This window comes from Syngnathus typhle, linkage group LG2, assembly GCF_033458585.1.
Source record: "Syngnathus typhle isolate RoL2023-S1 ecotype Sweden linkage group LG2, RoL_Styp_1.0, whole genome shotgun sequence".
In the NCBI taxonomy this organism is placed as follows: Eukaryota; Metazoa; Chordata; class Actinopteri; order Syngnathiformes; family Syngnathidae; genus Syngnathus; species Syngnathus typhle.
Genome location: NC_083739.1, coordinates 26,060,320 through 26,079,901, shown reverse-complemented (window position 1 = coordinate 26,079,901; position 19,582 = coordinate 26,060,320). Strand labels below are relative to the sequence as shown.

The following is a 19,582-nucleotide window of genomic DNA, read 5'->3' as shown; positions in this document are numbered from 1 at the left end:
CTGAACTTGCTTCCCCGTTCTGCGTAGCGTCCTGTACTTTTACTGTCTGTATGCACACTGGCTTTTATTCGTTGTGTTATCCATTTATTTATTATTTATTGATACTCTTATTTATTGTTTGTGCCTACTTGTTTTTTTATATTGCGTTGTTTACTTGTGTGTCTATCGTGTAATATGTCTTGTCACCGTGGGATAGGGAAAACGTAATTTCGATGTCTTTGTGTGTCTCGGCATGTGAAGATGTTGACAATAAAGCAGACTTTGACTTTGACCTCAATCAATGTAACGTGTTTTGTATTTAAGTCCTGTCTGCCCCTCGCTCACCGTCTGATGATGTCATGATGTCTGTTTGGTTTCTGTTCCTGTCTTTGGTAATGTCACCCTGTCTTTTTGTTCCACATCTTTGTCAGTCAGTCCTGTTGTTGGTTATGTTGTACCATGATTTTCTTAAAAAAATAAAAATAAAAAATAAATAATTAAAATATATATATATATTTTTTTTAAATTGTACCCATGTATAATGCGCACCCCAGATTTTAGGACAATAAATTAGTTAAATTTCGCGCATTATACACGGAAAAAAACGGTATATTTTGAATCACTGTCTTTTGGGATAATCACACACACACAGGCACACACTAAAAGGGAGGGCAGAGGCCACGCCCCCTTCTGCGTTTGTCGGCCGCCACCTCGCCAACCGACATAGATGAAGAAATTGGGGCAATGTTGGCACTTGGTCGAATGAAAGAGAGCCCATTTGTTACAGCTGATCGTTATCCGTCCGGCCTCAAGGCAGCGACTCGGACACTAACAGCAATGCCAATCAGCCAAGTCAGCGTAGAGCGCCTGTTTTCCGGGCTCAAGTTTATCATGTCTGATCAGCGCGGCGCGATGAAGGCTAACTTGATTGAGGCGATTTTGTTCCTAAGAACAAACTCAAGTCGTTGAATTAAACTTGAAATTATCTGTTTATTGTATTTGTTTATATGTTTAATAAAGACAAAGCCATCACAAAACTGTTGTAATTATTTAGATTTTGATCTAAATTAGCCTTGAATAAAGACTAAGCAGTCACATGAATTAACAGAAAAAATGGACAGCCGGACTCGCACCCGTGGTGCAAAAATCCGACCGAGTCCACAGCCCTGACACAAAGTCATCTAATCTCATTTGATACGTTTGTCTGGATTTTAGGCACAAGTGTCATTGGATCATCACGAGAGCTAGATGGCCTGATTGACATAACCAGCGCAGCTGATACGCACCAGAATAATTTGGATGGATGGACGGCTAGATGGATAGGATACTTATTGATCCCCCTGGGGTTAATTGTCTCATTTTACCACTGATGCTAATGTTAAGTTTTGTTGTAAATTTAGGGTTTTTTTGTATGTTAAAATGACTTCAGCAATATTTTATTGCTTTTATTTATATAATGTACATATATAATGTATGTAATAATGCATCATAACTCACTGTATGAAATCATTTTACCACATTTTGGAAAGGGTTGACAATTTATTTTGATCGTATGATCATGTTAAAATGATGACTAGAATTATTAACTCTGTTAAAACTTTCCACCTTTCCTTGACTTGTGAAAAATTTCCATATTCCCTTCAGTTGTTGAAACTTTCCCATGTTGTGCAAACATTCTTTCTGAGCTTGTTATCTAAAGATGCTCCACTACACTAGTATCTGTTTACACAACTTTGTAAAACAAAGAAATAAGACCCTCTGCACTGATGGACCAGTTTTCAGAGGTGACCCCCGAAATCTGTTCACCCTATCCACCACCCTGCTTTCTCTCAACAAATAGTCACTTGCAAGAGGCAAAAGTCAGACTGCTTTCAAGCACCTCTGTACCATACAGGGTGATGGCTTTCTCCGCTTGCAAGAGTAAAATGGGCAAACTGTCTCCAGTGTGGTTCTTGCAAAGAAGATAGAGTGGGCAAAACTCAATCACACATCCTGACCGCTAATCTTCACCTACTGTGGCGAATCAAGCAGTGCAAGCCAAATGCTGAGCGACACAGACTTTATTGTGAAAGGAGAAGGGTGAGTGCTGGAGCGGCGATCGGGCTGGTAGGCTTGCGTCGCTGGGTGGTGGCTGGCGGACGTGCTGGGCGGTGTAGTGCTTGAGTGCGCCCTTCACTGGAGCTGGCTGGCTGAGGATTGGACACCACTTGGTGGAAAAAGCGGCAGAGCGAGCGGGCAGCAGGGCAGGAAGTGCGTGCTGTAGGGGGGGGGGGCGCGACGGAGAGGTGTGATCAGGAGTGAGCTGGCGGTCGGGACAGACGGCGCGCAGGACGTGGTCAGTAACGGGCCGGTGGTCAGGACAGGCGCCAAGCAAGACATGGTCAGTAACGGGCCGGTGGTCAGGACGGCCGCCAAGCAAGACATGGTCAGTAACGGGCCAGTGATCAGGACGGCCGGCAAGCAAGGCGAGACGGGTCAACAAATGGCCAAGGTCTGCAACTGGAGTCAGACGGACAGGACACAGTGAGCGAACTACTGGCATCACAGGACAGACTGACAAAGGAGTGACTGGATGACAGGGTTTAAGTAGGCAGACTAACAGGTGACAGCTGATTAGGGGGCGTGGTCATGTGGCAGGTGTCGCAGGCACGTGACACATACATGTGTAACTCAACTAGCAGGCCGCAGAGTGACGCAAATCATCGGAGGCTACTGTTCTGTGAAAGAGCTATATGAATAAATCTAAATAATAATAATAATAAAGATGATTTTATTGAAAAGCTGTAATGAATGCAGTGTTGCCTTTAATTATATTCAACAATATATGTACATATTTGACCACTTTTAATTGTTTAATTGCTCTATTGTGGCGGACCTCAGTAGCAGGCCTCTCACCCAGCAGGCCTAGTACAGTTACGGGTGAGGTTTGATGAGTCTGTCCTTTGTGATGTTATGCTTGCATCTTTGATGGATGGTCTTTAGCTACAGATGTTGGCAGTCATGGAATAAAGACGTCATCCTCCCTTCCGCCACATTGGTGACCTTGACGTAATGTCGGCCCGCCACAATGTGAAGCCGATTCCTTTGATGTCTTTTATGTTTTGTATGCACTTTGACGTTCTGCATCAATGGGATTGCTCAGGTCGGCTTCACCACTGTATAAATAAGGTGAGTTTGAATAAAGTTCAGTCACAACGCAACCCTAGAGTCACTGTGAGCGTCTCCTTACAGTGCCACTGCATCCTATGGGTCACTCAAATTTAAAATGCTTGCGCATCGACTTGACACTCAGGTTGCGTACATTTTTATCGCATGTTAATTTGCAGTGTAATGAATAGAATAGAAATATTTCCTTATTGCACAACAACAAACTGGAGGTACAATGACATTGCAGGGAGCTTTTGAAGGTGCTGGTTCCTGGTGTAAATAAATAGAAATAGTATAAATATAAATTGTATAAGTAGCATAAATCGACAGACAGGTTTTATACAGTGAGACGTATGTAGTATGTGTTTGTGACTGGTGCATGTGTGCATTTAGGGTGGTGGGTTTTGGGAAGCTGTACCTGAGTCTGTTTGTCCTGGATTTGATACCCCTGTAGTATCTGCCAATGGGCAGCAAGCAAAACAGGTGATGGGCGGTATGAATGCTGTCTCTGATGATGGACTGTGCTTTGCTGAGGCGGCAGATTAAATGTATGTCACTGGGGGAAGGGGGAATCCCATGATTTTCTGTGCTGTCTTGACCACTCTCTGGAGATTCTTCCACTCTGCTTTGGTGCAGTGTGAGAACCACACTGAAGTACAGTAGGTCATGACGCTCTCGACAGAGGATCGATAAAAAGTTAGCAGCAGCTTCTGGTGGATGTTTTTTCGGAGCATTCTAAGGAACTGCAGATGTTGCTGTGCCTTCTTGAGGACAGCCTAGGTCATAGGTCAGCAACCCATGGCTCCGGATCCACATGCGGCTCTTTCATCCTTCTGTTGTGGCTCCCTGTGACTTTGGAAAATAATGAGTATTTTATAAAAATTAAATTTTATTTTAGTTTGTTCATTTTAAAATATAATTCTGAATTTGAAGATTATGGTAAACTTGTAATATTAAAATTAAACGTTTTTAAAATTTTTACCGCCCAAAATATGCGTCACATCCACCGATGTGCGACATTCGAATTCCTGGCGTCCCTCACGTCTGGCAGCCGGTGTTTTTCCAGCACACTACCAGCGTGATAACTATATATTAAGTGAAGTAGTTGGTTTTTTTTTTTAATTCAGGAGGACAACTGGCCGCACACTCCAGTACACGCAATGGGACAGAAGCAGACTGCGCATTTTTTTAGTTTGCATTGTTCGTTCAGTCCTGGTGGATAATATTTGGATAAGTTTGGATTTTTATCTCATAAATAAGACAGGTGACTTCAGGCTGTTTGCATTTTTTGTTCAGTGGGTTGGGTAAGTTTGGATTTTTATTTCTTAAATACGAGGACTCAAATAGACACCGGGTATTTTATTTGAAATTAAGCATCAACCAAGTGTAAAATGCTTTTTGTTACATGCAGAAATAAGATTCTGTGTTCTCTGCAGCAGTTCGTTGATTTCATTTTCATAAATGCAATAGTTTTTTGTACATAGCATAATATATACATGCATAATATATATAATGATGTCAAAATGGGTTGTGGCTCCGGGTGCTTTCTTTTCATTAGAGGTCGGTCCCAAATGGCTCTTTGAGTAAAAAAGTTTGCCGACCCCTGGCCTAGGTGTTGGCCAACCAGGACAGGTCAATAGAGATGATGGTGCCTCGGATGGTGAAGGATGTAACTCTCTCTTGAAGTGCTTAATGGTGAGGGGTGGATCTGTTCTGAAGTCCAGAATGATCTCCTTTGTCCTAGTGTTTTTTAGTTGCCGGTTGTTCGCTGTACACCACTCAGAAAGCCGGAGGACCTCGTTTATGTAGGCGGACTCGTCGACCTCTGAGATCAAACCCACCACTGTTGTGTCGACGGCAAACTTCATGGGCTGGTCTGCAGTTGGAGGTGGAGAGGTTGTAGAGAAAAAAACTCAGCACACCCCCCTGTGGGGTGCCTGTGTTACCTGTTCTAGTGGGAGAGAGGTGGGGACCAGGTTTGACTGCTTGTGTCTGAGGGAGTTAATGAGGGAGTCCTTTATACAGCAGTAGGTAGGAGTCCTTTATACAACAGTAGGTAGGAGGGGGAAGCCCAAGTTTAAACAGCTTGCTAATCGGGATGGCAGGAATGATTGCGTGAAGGCTGAGCTGTTGTCAATGAAGAGCATCCTGACCTAGCAATCCAGGTGTTCCAGGTGGCTCAGCGTGGTGTCGAGACTGATGGTTATGGCGTTTCCTGTGGATTTATTTGTCCTATAGGCAAACTGGTGGAGATGAAATGATGGGGGAATGGAGACTTGGATATGCTTCAGGACCAGCCACTCTAGACCCTTGGTGATGGTGGGTGTCAGTGTGATGGGGTGGTAGTCGTTGAAGTTGTATTTGGGAGACAGGGATTATGGTGCCAGACTTCAAGCAGGGTGGGATGGAGGCCTCTGACAGGGAGAGGTTGAAGATGGTGGTGAAGACCTGTGCAAGCTGATCAGCACAGGCTCTGGGTATTTTCCCAGGAACTCCGTCTGGTCCAGGCACCTTCCTGGGATTGACTTTGCTGAGCTCCCGTTTTACATTGTGCGCCTGCACAGTGAGTGTGCGGGGGATGGGGGGAGAGGTGATTGAAGTTTGGGTTGTTGGGATATGGCTCCAGATTGGGGGATCGGGACCTCAAAGCAAACTGTGGGATGGAGGCCTGTGCGGGGGAGAGGTTGAAGATCATGGTGAAGACCTGTACAAGCCGATCAGCACAGGCTCTGAGTACTTTCTCAGGAACTCCGTCTGGTCCAGTCACCTTGCTGGGATTGACTTTGCTGAGCTCCTGTTTTATGTCCTGCACAGCGAGTGTGTGGGAAATGGGGGGGTGAGGTTTGTTTTGATTTGGAGCTGGGTGACCCACTACAGCGTATCTTTAACATCAGTCTAGAAAAGGGTGTGGTGCCTCAGCTGTGGAAGACACCATGCATTGTCCCTATCCCAAAGAAACCGTGACCTACTGAGCTAAATGACTTCAGACCAATCGTCCTGACTTCACACGTGATGAAGACTCTGGAGCGATTGCTGCTTCCTAACCTAAGGCCTCAGGTTTGCGATGCTCTCGACCCGCTACATTGTTTTTTTCAAACTTTATCAGTTTTCCATAATAAAGTACAGATTGTAGTCATTGATACAGATACATTGCATATGAAACAAATTAAGAAAGGAGCAAAAAGTAAATACCGTTTTTTTCCGTGCATAATGTGCCCCTCCCTTCCTGTGTCACCTCAATCAATGTAACGTGTTTTGTATTTAAGTCCTGTCTGCCCCTCGCTCACCGTCGGATCATTGCATGTGTTACTGTCATGATGTCTGTTTGGTTTCTGTTCCTGTCTTTGGTAATGTCACCCTGTCTTTTTGTTCCACGTCTTTGTCGGTCAGTCCTGTTGTTGGTTTTGTTGTACCATGATTTTCTTAAAACAAAAAAAAAAAATAAAAAATAAAAAATTGTTACCATGTATAATGCGCACCCCAGATTTTAGGACAATAAATTACCGTATTTTCCGCCCTATAAGGCGCACCTAAAAACCTAAATTTTTATCAAAAGTCAACAGTGCGCCTTATAGCCCGGTGCGCCTTATATATGGATCAAGTGATGAATTTGTTGATCCATACTGGTTGTACACAGTGCTCTGCCAAAATGTTTTAGTACGTTTTAGTACGACTAGTAAATTACAAGGTCGCATCGCTTCCCAGCATTACGGTAACTGTAGTCAGGGGGCGTCACCGAATAGCTGTTGTACCCGCGAGGCTATTTCATTTCAAAATAGGCTGCTCCGTTAATGTTTCGAGTAAATCTACGGATCGATATGGAAGGGAAACATAGGTAAGTAGTACCAATGCGTTAGATCGAACTTTAGTCAGTTCTGATCATTTTATAAGAGATCGTTTGAGAGACTCGATTGTTTACACTTTGCTGAGGCTCATGGGAGATTGCGAGCTGAGGCTCATGTTTTTTTGCGGATGGCTAATGCTATAACGATAGCTGCTATACGCGCGAGGCTATTTCATGTAAAAATAGGCTGCTCTGTTAATGTTTCGAGTAAATCTACGGATCGATATGGAAGGGAAACATAGGTAAGTAGTACCAATGCGTTAGATCGAACTTTAGTCAGTTCTGATCATTTTATAGGAGCTCGTTTGAGAGACGCGATTGTTTACACTTTGCTGACGCTCATTGGAGATTGCGAGCTGAGGCTCATAGGAAATTGCGGATGGCTAATGCTATAACGATAGCTGCTATACACGCGAGGCTATTTCATGTCAAAATAGGCCGCTCTGTTCATGTTTCGAGTAAATCTACGGATCGATATGGAAGGGAAACATAGGTAAGTTGTACCAATGCGTTAGTTTGAACTTTAGTCAGTTCTGATCATTTTATAGAAGCTCGTTTGAGAGACGCAATTGTTTACACTTTGCTGAGGCTCATAGGAAATCGCGGATGGCTAATGCTATAACGATAGCTGCTATACGCGCGAGGCTATTTCATGTCAAAATAGGCCGCTCTGTTCATGTTTCGAGTGAATCTACGGATCGATATGGAAGGGAAACATAGGTAAGTTGTACCAATGCGTTAGATCGAACTTTAGTCAGTTCTGATCATTTTATAGGAGCTCGTTTGAGAGACGCGATTGTTTGTTTACACTTTGCTGAGGCTCATGGGAGATTGCCAGCTGAGGGTCATTGTTTTTTGCGGATGGCTAATGCTATAACGATAGCTGCTATACGCGCGAGGCTATTTCATGTCAAAATAGGCTGCTCTGTTCATGTTTCGAGTAATTCTACGGATTGATATGGAAGGGAATCGTAGGTAAGTAGTACCAATGCGTTAGATCGAACTTTGGTCAGTTCTGATCATTTTATAGGAGCTCGTTTGAGAGACGCGATTGTTTGTTTACACTTTGCTGAGGCTCATGGGAGATTGCAAGCTGAGGGTCATTGGTTTTTGCGGATGGCTAATGCTATAACGATAGCTGCTATACGCGCGAGGCTATTTCATGTCAAAATAGGCTGCTCTGTTCATGTTTCGAGTAATTCTACGGATTGATATGGAAGGGAATCATAGGTAAGTAGTACCAATGCGTTAGATCGAACTTTGGTCAGTTCTGATCATTTTATAGGCACTCGTTTGAGAGACGCGATTGTTTACACTTTGCTGAGGCTCATGGGAGATTGCGAGCTGAGGCTCTTAGGAAATTGCGGATGGCTAATGCTATAACGATAGCTGCTATACGCGCGAGGCTATTTCATGTCAAAATAGGCTGCTCTGTTAATGTTTCGAGTAATTCTACGGATCGATATGGAAGGGAAACATAGGTAAGTAGTACCAATGCGTTAGATCGAACTTTAGTCAGTTCTGATCATTTTATAGGAGCTCGTTTGAGAGACGCGATTGTTTACACTTTGCTGAGGCTCATAGGAAATCGCGGATGGCTAATGCTATAACGATAGCTGCTATACGCGCGAGGCTATTTCATGTCAAAATAGGCCGCGCTGTTAATGTTTCGAGTAAATCTACGGATCGATATGGAAGGGAAACATAGGTAAGTAGTACCAATGCGTTAGATTGAACTTTAGTCAGTTCCAATCATTTTATAGGAGATTGTTTGAGAAACGCGATTGTTTATAGAGGGCTCGTTGGTTATTGGCTAGTGGGTGCAGACCGCAACCCTAGTCAACCTCAGTTTGTTGCAGTAAAGCTTCTATTTTATGCGCCTTATAGGCCGGTGCGCCTTATATATGGACAAAGTTTTAAAATGGGCCGTTCATTGAAGGTGCGCCGTATACCCCGGTGCGCCTTATAGGGCGGAAAATACGGTAGTTAAATTTTGCGCATTATACACGGAAAAAAACGGTAAAAATACATGAATTTCCCACTACCACCCGACCCGAGGATTTAAAACAAGAAAAAGAAGGGCAACAAATAGGGATCCCTGTCAGCCACAGATATCTATTAGACGTCTGGTCTATGTATAGACCTAATTTAGACATCTAAAATTGGTCTCGGTGTAGACCTAAAATATATATCTAAATTAAAAACCTAAAATATGATCATATTTCGAAATTTTAAAGTCTGAACCAGCTGTAAGTTGTATAAATAATGAACAGAAGTTGCATTGTTTTGTTTTAAATGACCATTGATCCGGGTGTGGTTAATTCTGTAACCTGATCGACGTCTATATTAGGTCTATATGTAGACCTAATTTAGACGACTACTTTAGATCTACACACAGACCTAATTTAGACGTCGATTTTAGGTCTATAGAAGAACCTAAAATAGACATCTATTTTAGGTCTACACAGACATAAAATAGACGACAATATTAAATCATCAAATATGAAATATAAAACCCCAAACTATTCTGTAAGTTGTATACATAATGTACATCGTGTCGTGTTGCTTTATTTTAGACAACCATTGATCTGTGTGACGTGTGGTTATTTCTGTGACCTGATTTTAGGTCTATGGAATAACCTAAATTAGATGACAAAATTAAATCCATCAAGTATGATCATATATAACAGGTCGGTGGATGATGCGGTCAACATGGGACTCCAATACATCTTGCACCACCTGGACACCCCAGGAACGTACGCCAGGATCCTGTTTGTGGACTTCAGCTTGGTGTTCAACACCATCGCTCCTGACATCCTCCAACAGAAGCTCATCCAGCTCGCGGTGCCTGCCTCCACCTGTCAGTGGATCACCAGCTCCCTGACCAACAGGAGACAACGTGTGAGATTGGAGCTTCACATCTGACACCCGGACCACCAATACTGACGCCCCTCAGGGGTGCGTTCTCTCCCCACTGCTCTTCTTTCTCTACACCAACAATTTCTCCTCAGGTGACTGTCCTGTGAAGCTCCTGAAGTATGCAGATGACACCACTCTCATCGGACTGATCCAGGATGGTGATGAGACTGCATACAGACAGGAGGTGGAGCAGCTGGTCCACTGGTGCAGCCAAAACCACCTGGAGCTGAACCCGCTCAAGACCGTGGAGATGACAGTGGACATCAGGCGAGACCCTTCACCACTTTCACCCCTCACTATCCGCAGTAATACTATTCTCTCCACAGACACCTTCAAGTTCCTGGGAACCACAATCTCTCGGGACCTGAAATGGACCGGCCACATAGACTCTGTCCGGAAGAAGGCCCAGCAGAGGCTGTACTTCCTGAGTCAGCTCAAGAAGTTCAAACTGCCGCGGGAGCTGCTGAAGACCATCTACACTGCCATCATCCAGTCCCCTCCACCACTGTCTGGTTTGGATCGGCATCCAAACAAGACAAGCACAGACTGCGGACAGGACTGCAGAAAAGATAATTGGAATCAACCTCCCATCTATCCAAGACTTGTACCTGTCCAAGACCAGGAAGCGTGCAAGTAACATCTCTACAACCCACAACCTTCCAGTCTCAGGGCGGACACTCTACCACTCGGCCACTGAGCTGGTATTAACCATCATTCGACCGTCTACTCAATAAACGTCTAATAGACGTCTATCCCGTAGAGGTCTAAAAAACTGTCACATATAGACGTCTAATAGACATCTGATGCTATAGACGTCTACGGCATAGACGTCTATTTTTATTACACTTTTAGACTTTTTTAGACGTGTTTTAGCGTCTAATAGACGTCTATTACACGTCAAAATGCTCGCAGGGATATGATCTTCACAGATGTATACAACCAATATTCTAAACCTCGAAAGAAAACATTTTCACGTAATCCATAAATGGGGTCCAGGTCACAGAGAATTTTTGTTGAGATGGTAACACAACTTTTCTAATGGAAGAAACAAAAGCACCTCTTTTGGCCATTGTGTAAATGGAGGGGCCTTGCCAGATTTCCACTGATAAAATGAGCCTGTGAGCAAGTAAAGTAACAAATGCAATAGCATCTTCCTGATGTCTATTACACTTGTAGTGTGGTGGTGTTGCACCAAAAGTAGTAGTACGGAAGTTCAAGTTTAAGTCTTATGCTTATTAAGTCAAATGCGTGATAGTACCTGAAATATATTTCCCCAATAATTATCCAAGGCATGACAAGACCACAACATATGCCCTTCAGTGGCTGGAGAATGACTCCATCTGGGACATGAAGGATCTATCTCTGGAAAAATCTTTGCTTATAGTGAAGCCGGTGGAGCACCTTGAATTGTATCAAGCCATGACGTATACATAGAGAGGAGGTGTGTAAGCGCGTCAGACAAGATCAATCTAAATAGATAAAATATCTTATTTCAGCCGATATGACAAATTTAACATCTTTCTCCCAACCATTTCTAGTTTTTTCCCCAAGTCATAGGTTTCAAGTTTTGGATTAATTTGTAAAGAGCTGAAATGCGTCTCTTCCCAAGTGGATCCGTGTCTTTAATTACATCCAATGGACTTTTGAACGGTAAATAAGGAAAAGAAGGAAATAGTCTTTCCTTAAAAGTACATATTTGTAGATATCTAAATAAGATGGTATGTCACACTTTCTAGTTAAAAGTTCGGATTATTTAAATGTATAATTTAAGAAAGGTTCATTAAAGAACTTCAAACCCTTGTTGTGCCAGCACTCCCCCCTTCTGCGTAGCGTCCTGTACTTTTGCGCTATATTCTGACTGTCTGCTGTATGCACACTTGCTCCGTTTTGCTCCTCTTATTTATTTATTTATTTATTTATTTATTTATTTATTTATTTATTTATTTATTTATTTATTTATTTATTTATTGTGTTATTTGTTTATTTATTATTTATTCATCACTCTTATTATTCATTGGTTGTGCCTTCTTGTTTTTATTGTGTTGTATGCTTGTATGTATGCCGTGTACTATGTCTTGTCACCGTGGGATGGTGGAAACGTAATTTTGATTTCTTTGTGTGTCTTGGCATGTGAAGAGATTGACAATAAAGCAGACTTTGACTTTGACTTTGATTGAAATGTCTTATTAGTCACAGATGGTACAAAGAAAGGGTTAGATGATATCGGAAAATGCTTGCCCACCTGCCGGAGAGGGAAATGATGTCTAAATGCAAACCATATTTTAAGAGATTGGGCACAATTGGGTTGGTTATTGGTTGCTTTTTGTCATGGGGCACCAGGGAAGTTAACCACGATATCAGGTTGGTCATCAGTTCCATTTGTGCCCAAATTTCACCCTCGTTGTACTCATAAAAATGTTTCCAGTGGAGCACTTTAACAATATTTGATGCCCAATAATTAAAGGGGAAATTAGGCAGTCCAAGTCCAGCAGCCTTTTTGGGCCCCTCTAGAGAAGTATTTTTCATCTGAGGGTTTGAGTTGCTCCATATAAATGAAGATATTGAAGTGTCTAGTTATTTGAAAATCGACTTTGTGAGAAAAACAGGAAATACGTAAAGGAATTTTAGCAAAATAGCCATTTTGATAATATTGATTCTGCCTGTCAAAGAGATTGGTATTTGGAGATTGGTATAATAGATTTCTAACAATATATCAAAATTACAAGCACGTAATCCATTCATCCCCTTCGTGAGTCGTCACCTTACCATAGTGGAGGGATTTGCGTGTCCTAGGAGCCATGTTGTCTGGGGCTTTATGCCCCTGGTAGGGTCACCCATGACAAAAGGTTCCTAGGTGAGGGGCCAGACAATGCACGGCTCAAAAAGCCCCTTAAGATTGAAAAGATACCTGGACACAAATTTCCCTCGCCCGGACGCGGGTCACCGGGGCCCCCCTCTGGAGCCAGGCCTGGAGTTGGGGCTTGAAGGTGAGCGCCTTCGCCCATGGGTCCCGGCCGGGCACAGCCCGAAAAGGAAATGTGGGTCCCCCTTTCCATGGGCTCACCACCTGTGGGATGGGCCAAAGGGGTCGGATGCATTGTGAGCTGGCCGATCCCCGGCTGCAGAAGCTGACTCTTGGGACATAAATTGTCACCTCTCTGGCTGAAAAGGAGCCCGAACTGGTGTGCGAGGAAGAAAAGTTGCGACTAGACATAGGACTTGCCTCCACACACAGTTTGGGTTCCGGTACAATCCCTCTCGAGAGAGGCTGGACTCTCTTCCACTTTGGAGTTGCCCACGGTGAGAGGCGTCGAGCAGGTCTGGGTATACTTATTGCCCCCCAGCTGGGCGCCTGCACATTGGAGTTCACCCCGGTGAACGAGAAAGTAGCCTCCCTCCGCCTTTGGGTGGGGGGATGGGTTCTGACTGTTGTTTGTGTCGTTTGTGTCAAACGGCAGATCAGAGTACCCACCCTTTTTGGACTCGCTGGAAGAAGTGCTGGAGAGCGCTCTTCTGGGGACTCCATTCTTCTACTGGGTGACTTTAATGCTCACGTGGGCAATGACAGTGAGACCTGGAAGGGCGTGATTGCGGCGAACAGCCCGCCGATCTGAACCCGAGCGGTGTTCTATGATTGGAATTCTGTGCTCGACACGAATTGTCAATGATGAACATCATGTTCAAGCATAAGGGTGTGCATGTGTACACTTGGCACCAAGACACCCTAGGCCGGTGGGTTGGCTCCGATGGTGGGGGAAGATGCCGGTCCGACCTGGCAGGCCCAAAAGTACTGTGAGGGTCTGCTGGGAACGTCTGGCAGAATCCCCTGTCAGGAAGAGCTTAAACTCCCGCCTCCGGCAGACCTTTTACCATATCCCGGAGGAGGCGGGGGACATTGAGTCCGAGTGGACCATGTTCCGCGCCTCCATTGTTAAGGCAGCCGACCGGAGCTGTGGCCGTAAGGTCGTTGGTGCCTGTCGTGGCGGCAATCCCCGAACCCGCTGGTGGACACCGGCGGTAAGGGACGCCGTCAAGCTGAAGAAGGAGTCCTATCGGGCCGTTTTGGCCTGCGGGACTCCGGAGGCAGCTGACAGGTACCAGATGGCCAAGCAGAACGTGGCTTCGGTGGTTGCTGATCCTCTGTACAGTTTGAATACTCTGACGTTGAATTATTCATCCGCACTGCAGCTACAGGAGATCGGTATAGTGTCTTGATCAATTTCAAAAACCGAGGACCAAATTAAAATCTCTTTAGAATGGCAAAAATGTATTGCCATTCAACACGGTCAAAAGCTTTTTCGCTGTCTAAGGAAATGACAGGTTCTGTATCTGACATTTTTCTGCCTTTTGGTGTGCACAAAATAATAAGCAACCAATGCATGTTATAATATGGTTGTCTGCCTGGTAAAAAAAAAACCCAGTATGGTCACTATTAATAACATCTGCCAAAATGATATAAATTCTGGGAGCCAATATTTGTGTGAGTATTTCATAATCACAGTTTAGAATATGTATCGGTCTGTAAGAACTTCACTGTAAGGGATCCCTACCCTTTTCAGTGTTGCTTGCTAAACAACAGGAAACTAGATAAATAAACTTTCTTCTGACAAATACATTGTAACTAAGGGTGGGAGGAAGAATTTATATTGCAATAAATTGTTGTTCTCTCTGTCTCAATAAATAATCAATACACTGATGGCAAATAATGATTTATTTTTTAATACATTATGTTTCACATCATGGTAGTAGAAGGAAGGCATCATTCACTAAAGTGCAGTTTGAAGCCGACATGAACCAACAAGTCATCAATCAACACACCTATTTCAGCTGTGGTGCAAGTTTTTTTTTTTAAAACGCTCTGCACTTGGTTGACAAGTCCAATCTGTTACACTTCTTCATGTATTCAACTGATTAGTCATGCACTACAATTTTGTAATGTCCTAGAATTCAAAATCTTTATTTTGAGTTAGTCAAATAGTTGCTAAATTTCAAGCGAGTTGGGCAATCCTGCTGAGTTGCAACATTGACTTGCCACAAACCAGTTTCTCTCTTCTCTATCTCTATCAGATATGCAATTAGTTCGATTAAATAATTATAAATCCTGTAATTAACTAGATTATGTTTTGTAATCACTTGACAGCAGTAATTTAAATATGTTGTAACGAACTCGCAAGTATATTTGAACGTACTTATAAATTAATTCGCACATACTCCCAAATAATGTTCGAGCGGACTTGGAGCTAAATGTTGCAAACATAGCATTTGTTTCCCGTAATGCAATGGGGTGCTGATTAGTGCATCTGCCAGTAAAAATGATTTTGTTTCAAGTATTTGGCTTATATTATACCAGTGATGTCCAAACCTTTTTGGTTGCAGCATCCCCCTTTTTGGGATGAAAGAGATTATTACACTCAAACACACACACACGCACACTGTTTTTCAATATACACATATTTGTACACGAGATTGACTCCAAGTTACAGGTTACTTGGAATTGGTTCATGCTCTGACAGCAAGGGGTTCACACGTCGCCAGACAATTTGGTGACCAATGGTGGTTGTATTAATTTCTAAATGTTATCTTAGTTGACAGTTTAACAGTTGAAAACACTTCATTCGACTCACAAGATACTCCCGACTTCTTTTACCTGGTTCTTGCGGTAGTCCTCCTGGGAATGTCGCAGGACACGGTAGCAGAGTCGGAACATGTACTGGTATGGAGCGTTCTTTTGGTCAGCCAACTCCTCCAGACGGAGCAGAGGCCCCTCTCCTCCACTACGGTCCTGGAAAGGAACCTTGAGGATGCCAAATATCTGAAGTAAAAGAAAGTTCATGTTAATTAGAGGTGCATAGAACACTAAATATAGTGTGAATATATAGACTACATTAAGTGTATGGAACAGTAAGAGCCTGGTTTACTTTAGGTTTGCACATAAACAAATGGGTGCAAAGTGGACCGCTCACATGAACAAAAGTGGTAGCTAATCTAATCGGTTTACATTGACGCGTAGGAACGGATCGACACAATAAACGGAGGACCCCCCTGTACATTGTGTTTGAGAACAATCCTTACTGTTGGCCATGTTTATTTCATTCATATTTTAATGAGTCAAAATGTGAAAGCTTGTGACCAAAACATGGTAATTACAGCGCTGGGGACATTCAAATGAATTTGATCCCAATTACTCCTAGGCGAGAAAATCCATCTGCCCGTCCGTCCGTACCGCTTGTCCCCACATGCTAGAGCAGCAGTCATTGGTCAGTAGGCGGGGAACACCCTGAATGGGTTGCCAGTCAATCGCAGGACACACAGAGACGAACAACCATTTGCACACACACTCACACCTATGGGCAATTTGGAGTGCTCAATCGGCCTCCCATTTTTCACTTCTAATTTCTATATGCTTCAACCGATTCAACTCGTTCCAACTTTCAACTGTTCATCTTTTGCCTACCTATTCCACACCTTCCCACTTAGCAAAAATTCCACTTTTTCAAATTTGAAATTCAACCAAATTCTCCTAAGTTTCGTTTTTCTACTCTAATTTCTTCATTTACGCTATGTTACGCTAAGTTGAGAACGTGTCGTGAGTGCACAATAGTAGCGAAGAAAACATTCTCAGCAGGGTTCATGTAAGGTCCCGAAAATTTGCCAAACAATCGCCATACATGTACTTTCCTTGTCGGAAGACAAAAACAAACTTTTAGGAAAATGTTTGGTGAACGTTTTGCGACTTTGAACAACCCTAACAAATCTTGACGTGAACGTGCATTTTCCTACATTCGCCAGCAGTTGCAAATGTTCACCCGTCAGTGGACTGGGGGCTTAAATGTGAAGGGGCTAGTTGGACCTTGTGTCCAGCGAGATTATGTGATCTGTGGGAGATGTTCCTTACCTGCTTAAGGATGTTTTGTTCCCTCATTAGCTTCTGCCTCTCGCGATTGGCTTTGGTCATAGTGACGTCCAATATTGGTTGACCGCTGTTGACAATATCTACCACAAAGAAGACCACATCCTCTAGCAGCTTGATGGCGAAGCTAACAAAAAAAAAGGTGAGCATGTAGATATTTATTTATCCATTCCCATGCACTGTCCACACAGCAAGAGTCTCACCGGCGGTCGTTTTGGCTGATGAAGCCCTGAATGAACTGGTCCACCACCATGCTCAACATGGCACTCGCGTCGTTGGCAAAATCCAGATCCCGAATCTCCATCACAGGAACCGAGACAATGGCAAATGCCTCCTTGTCCTCTTTGGTGGGACACGTTCCTAACTGTAAGGAGGACAGTGTCAACCTTCTACACCAAGGCTTGGCAATTTCTTGTGTTTTAAGGACTTTTATTATCTTCTTTTGCAATGGACTTGTCCTGAAAGGGGTCTCACAGCACATTGTCTTTTTCCAGGCACACCTGATCATTTTCAAAATGTTCCTTTATAAATCATTGGTTGTTCGGATCAGCAATTTCAGTTAAATATATCATGTAGCAGACAAAAACAGTGATATTTGAGAAGTGAAATGAAGTTTATATGATTTACAGAAAGTGTGCAATCCTTACTTAAACAAAAGTAGGCAAGTGCATACATTTGGGCACCACAACAGACAAATGACATCAATATTTAGTAAATCCTCCTTCTGCAGAAATAACAGCCTCTAAACACTTCCTATAGCTTCTAATTAGAGTCTGGATTCTGGTTGAAGGTACCGTAATTTTCGGACTATAAATCGCTCCGGAGTACAAGTCGCATCAGCCATAAAATGCCCAAAAATGTGAAAAAAAACATATATAAGTCGCTCCGGAGTATAAATCGCATTTTGGGGGGCAATTTATTTGACAAAATCCAACACCAAGAACAGTCATGAACGAGCAACAACAGGCTAAACGATAGGTATGCTAAAGTGACAAACACAAACGAAGAGCTGAGAACGGCCCTGACGTAAAATTCAGAGTTATTCAAAAAACTATTACATAAATAACACGTTAATAAAACCAGCTGTGTCACTCCAATTCATTAAATCCATCGATCGTCCTTTGTCAACAATGCGTGCGCGCCGCTGATGGCGCTTGCACTTCAAAATATTCCACAGGCCCATATAACAATATATAAATTATATATCAAATAACTATTATATAAGCAATAATGTTATCAAACCATCTGCGTCACTCCCAATCATTAAATCCATCGATCGTCCTTTGTCAACAATGGGTGCGCGCAGCTGACGGCGCTTGCATTTAAAAATATTCCACAAGCCCATATAACGATATATAAATTAGTTATCAAATAACTATTATATAAGCAATAGTATTATCAAGCCATCTGTGCACTCTGAATCATTAAATTCCTGTAAGAGGCCTTCACTAACAATGAGCAGAGCTTATTTGCATAGGCGAAATGTTCTTATTTGGTTCAAAGAAACTTCATTCCTCTTAGTTAACTGTAGGTTTGGTTCACAGATTGTTATTGGTCAGAACTGTTTTTCTTTGTTAAGTGTTATATACAGTTTGAAGTAGTTGCATACAAGTTATCCCATATTTACTCAATGTTTGTTTAAGGAACTGGATACCAGTTACCTCACATTTACTTAATGTGTGTTGAAGTGATAGGGACAAGTTACTTATTATTATTGGGTGTTAATTTAACAAGTAGATAAAGTTAGCCAAGGTTTAGTTGCATTGTTCCACAGGAAAGCGGCAATCCAAGTTGTTAGGGTTTGCAGAATATCTTCATCGTATGATTAGAGACTTAGACTTAGACAGACTTATTTGTCATTTTGTAGACACTCACACTTTGTAGTGCACACAAAACGAAATTACGTTGCATACGGCTCTCAACAAAGGAATGACATTTCGGCTGGATAAAAAGTGACATTTCTATATAAATATGAAATAAGATAAGATAAATAAGATAAATATAAAGTGCAGCAATGAAGGAACAAAAACAGTATTTACAAAGTGCGCAGGGGAATGCTAGGTTGACTGTTCAACAGTCTGACGACAGTAGGGAAAAAACTATTGCAGAACCTGGTAGACCTGCAGCGGATGCTGCGAAACCTCTTCCCAGAGGGTAGCAGGGAGAACAGTCCTTGGTGGGGGTGTGATGGGTCACTAATAATATTTCGGGCTCGGGACACGCAGCGCTGGGATGACAAATCCTGAATGGAGGGAAGAGGAGCCCCGATGATCCTCTCTGCTGTCCTCACTACTCTCCTTACGTTCTTCCAATAGGAGGCGCTGCAACCCCCACACCACACCGAGAGACAGCTCGTCAGAATGCTCTCTATGGTGCTTCGGTAGAACGTCCTCATGATGGGTGGGGGAAGGTGGGCTCTCCTCATCCTCCACAGACTTATGTTACATTATGTTGGAATGTAACCTGTAATAATTTACCTAGCTTGTCCTGTCTTAACAAAAGTAGTAGACCAAAGTGCTAACATCTTTTCAACTGATTGACTAGCTGCAGAGGAAGCAATCAAAGTTGCTTTGTTTACACAAAGTCGTAAAAGGCCCCCTGCTATGCTTTGATCAGCAGGGAAGGGGCTTCACCCCATCCTGTGTTCCCACACCCCCACTTTCAACCCCATTCTGTTTCTCTCAATAAATATGCACCTAATTAGGCCTGAGTCAGATCTCATTCGACCATTGCTGTATGCACAGCGACAAATGAACTCTCCACCTGCCAGGTGTCTAAAACGA

At 43.0% G+C, this 19,582-nt stretch overlaps 1 protein-coding gene across 2 annotated transcripts in view; it reads right to left on the bottom strand.

Moving 5' to 3' along the window:
* The window catches only part of itpr3 (inositol 1,4,5-trisphosphate receptor, type 3), a 534,890-nt gene that overhangs the window by 315,267 nt on the left and 200,041 nt on the right, over positions 1-19,582 (bottom strand). For both annotated transcript variants that reach the window (XM_061272597.1, XM_061272598.1), the window contains exons 13-15: positions 17,003-17,163; positions 16,785-16,926; positions 15,537-15,701 (exon numbers count right to left, since the gene is read on the bottom strand). In XM_061272597.1, coding sequence (XP_061128581.1) covers positions 15,537-15,701; positions 16,785-16,926; positions 17,003-17,163 — 468 coding nt within the window. The remainder of the gene's footprint in view (positions 1-15,536; positions 15,702-16,784; positions 16,927-17,002; positions 17,164-19,582) is intronic.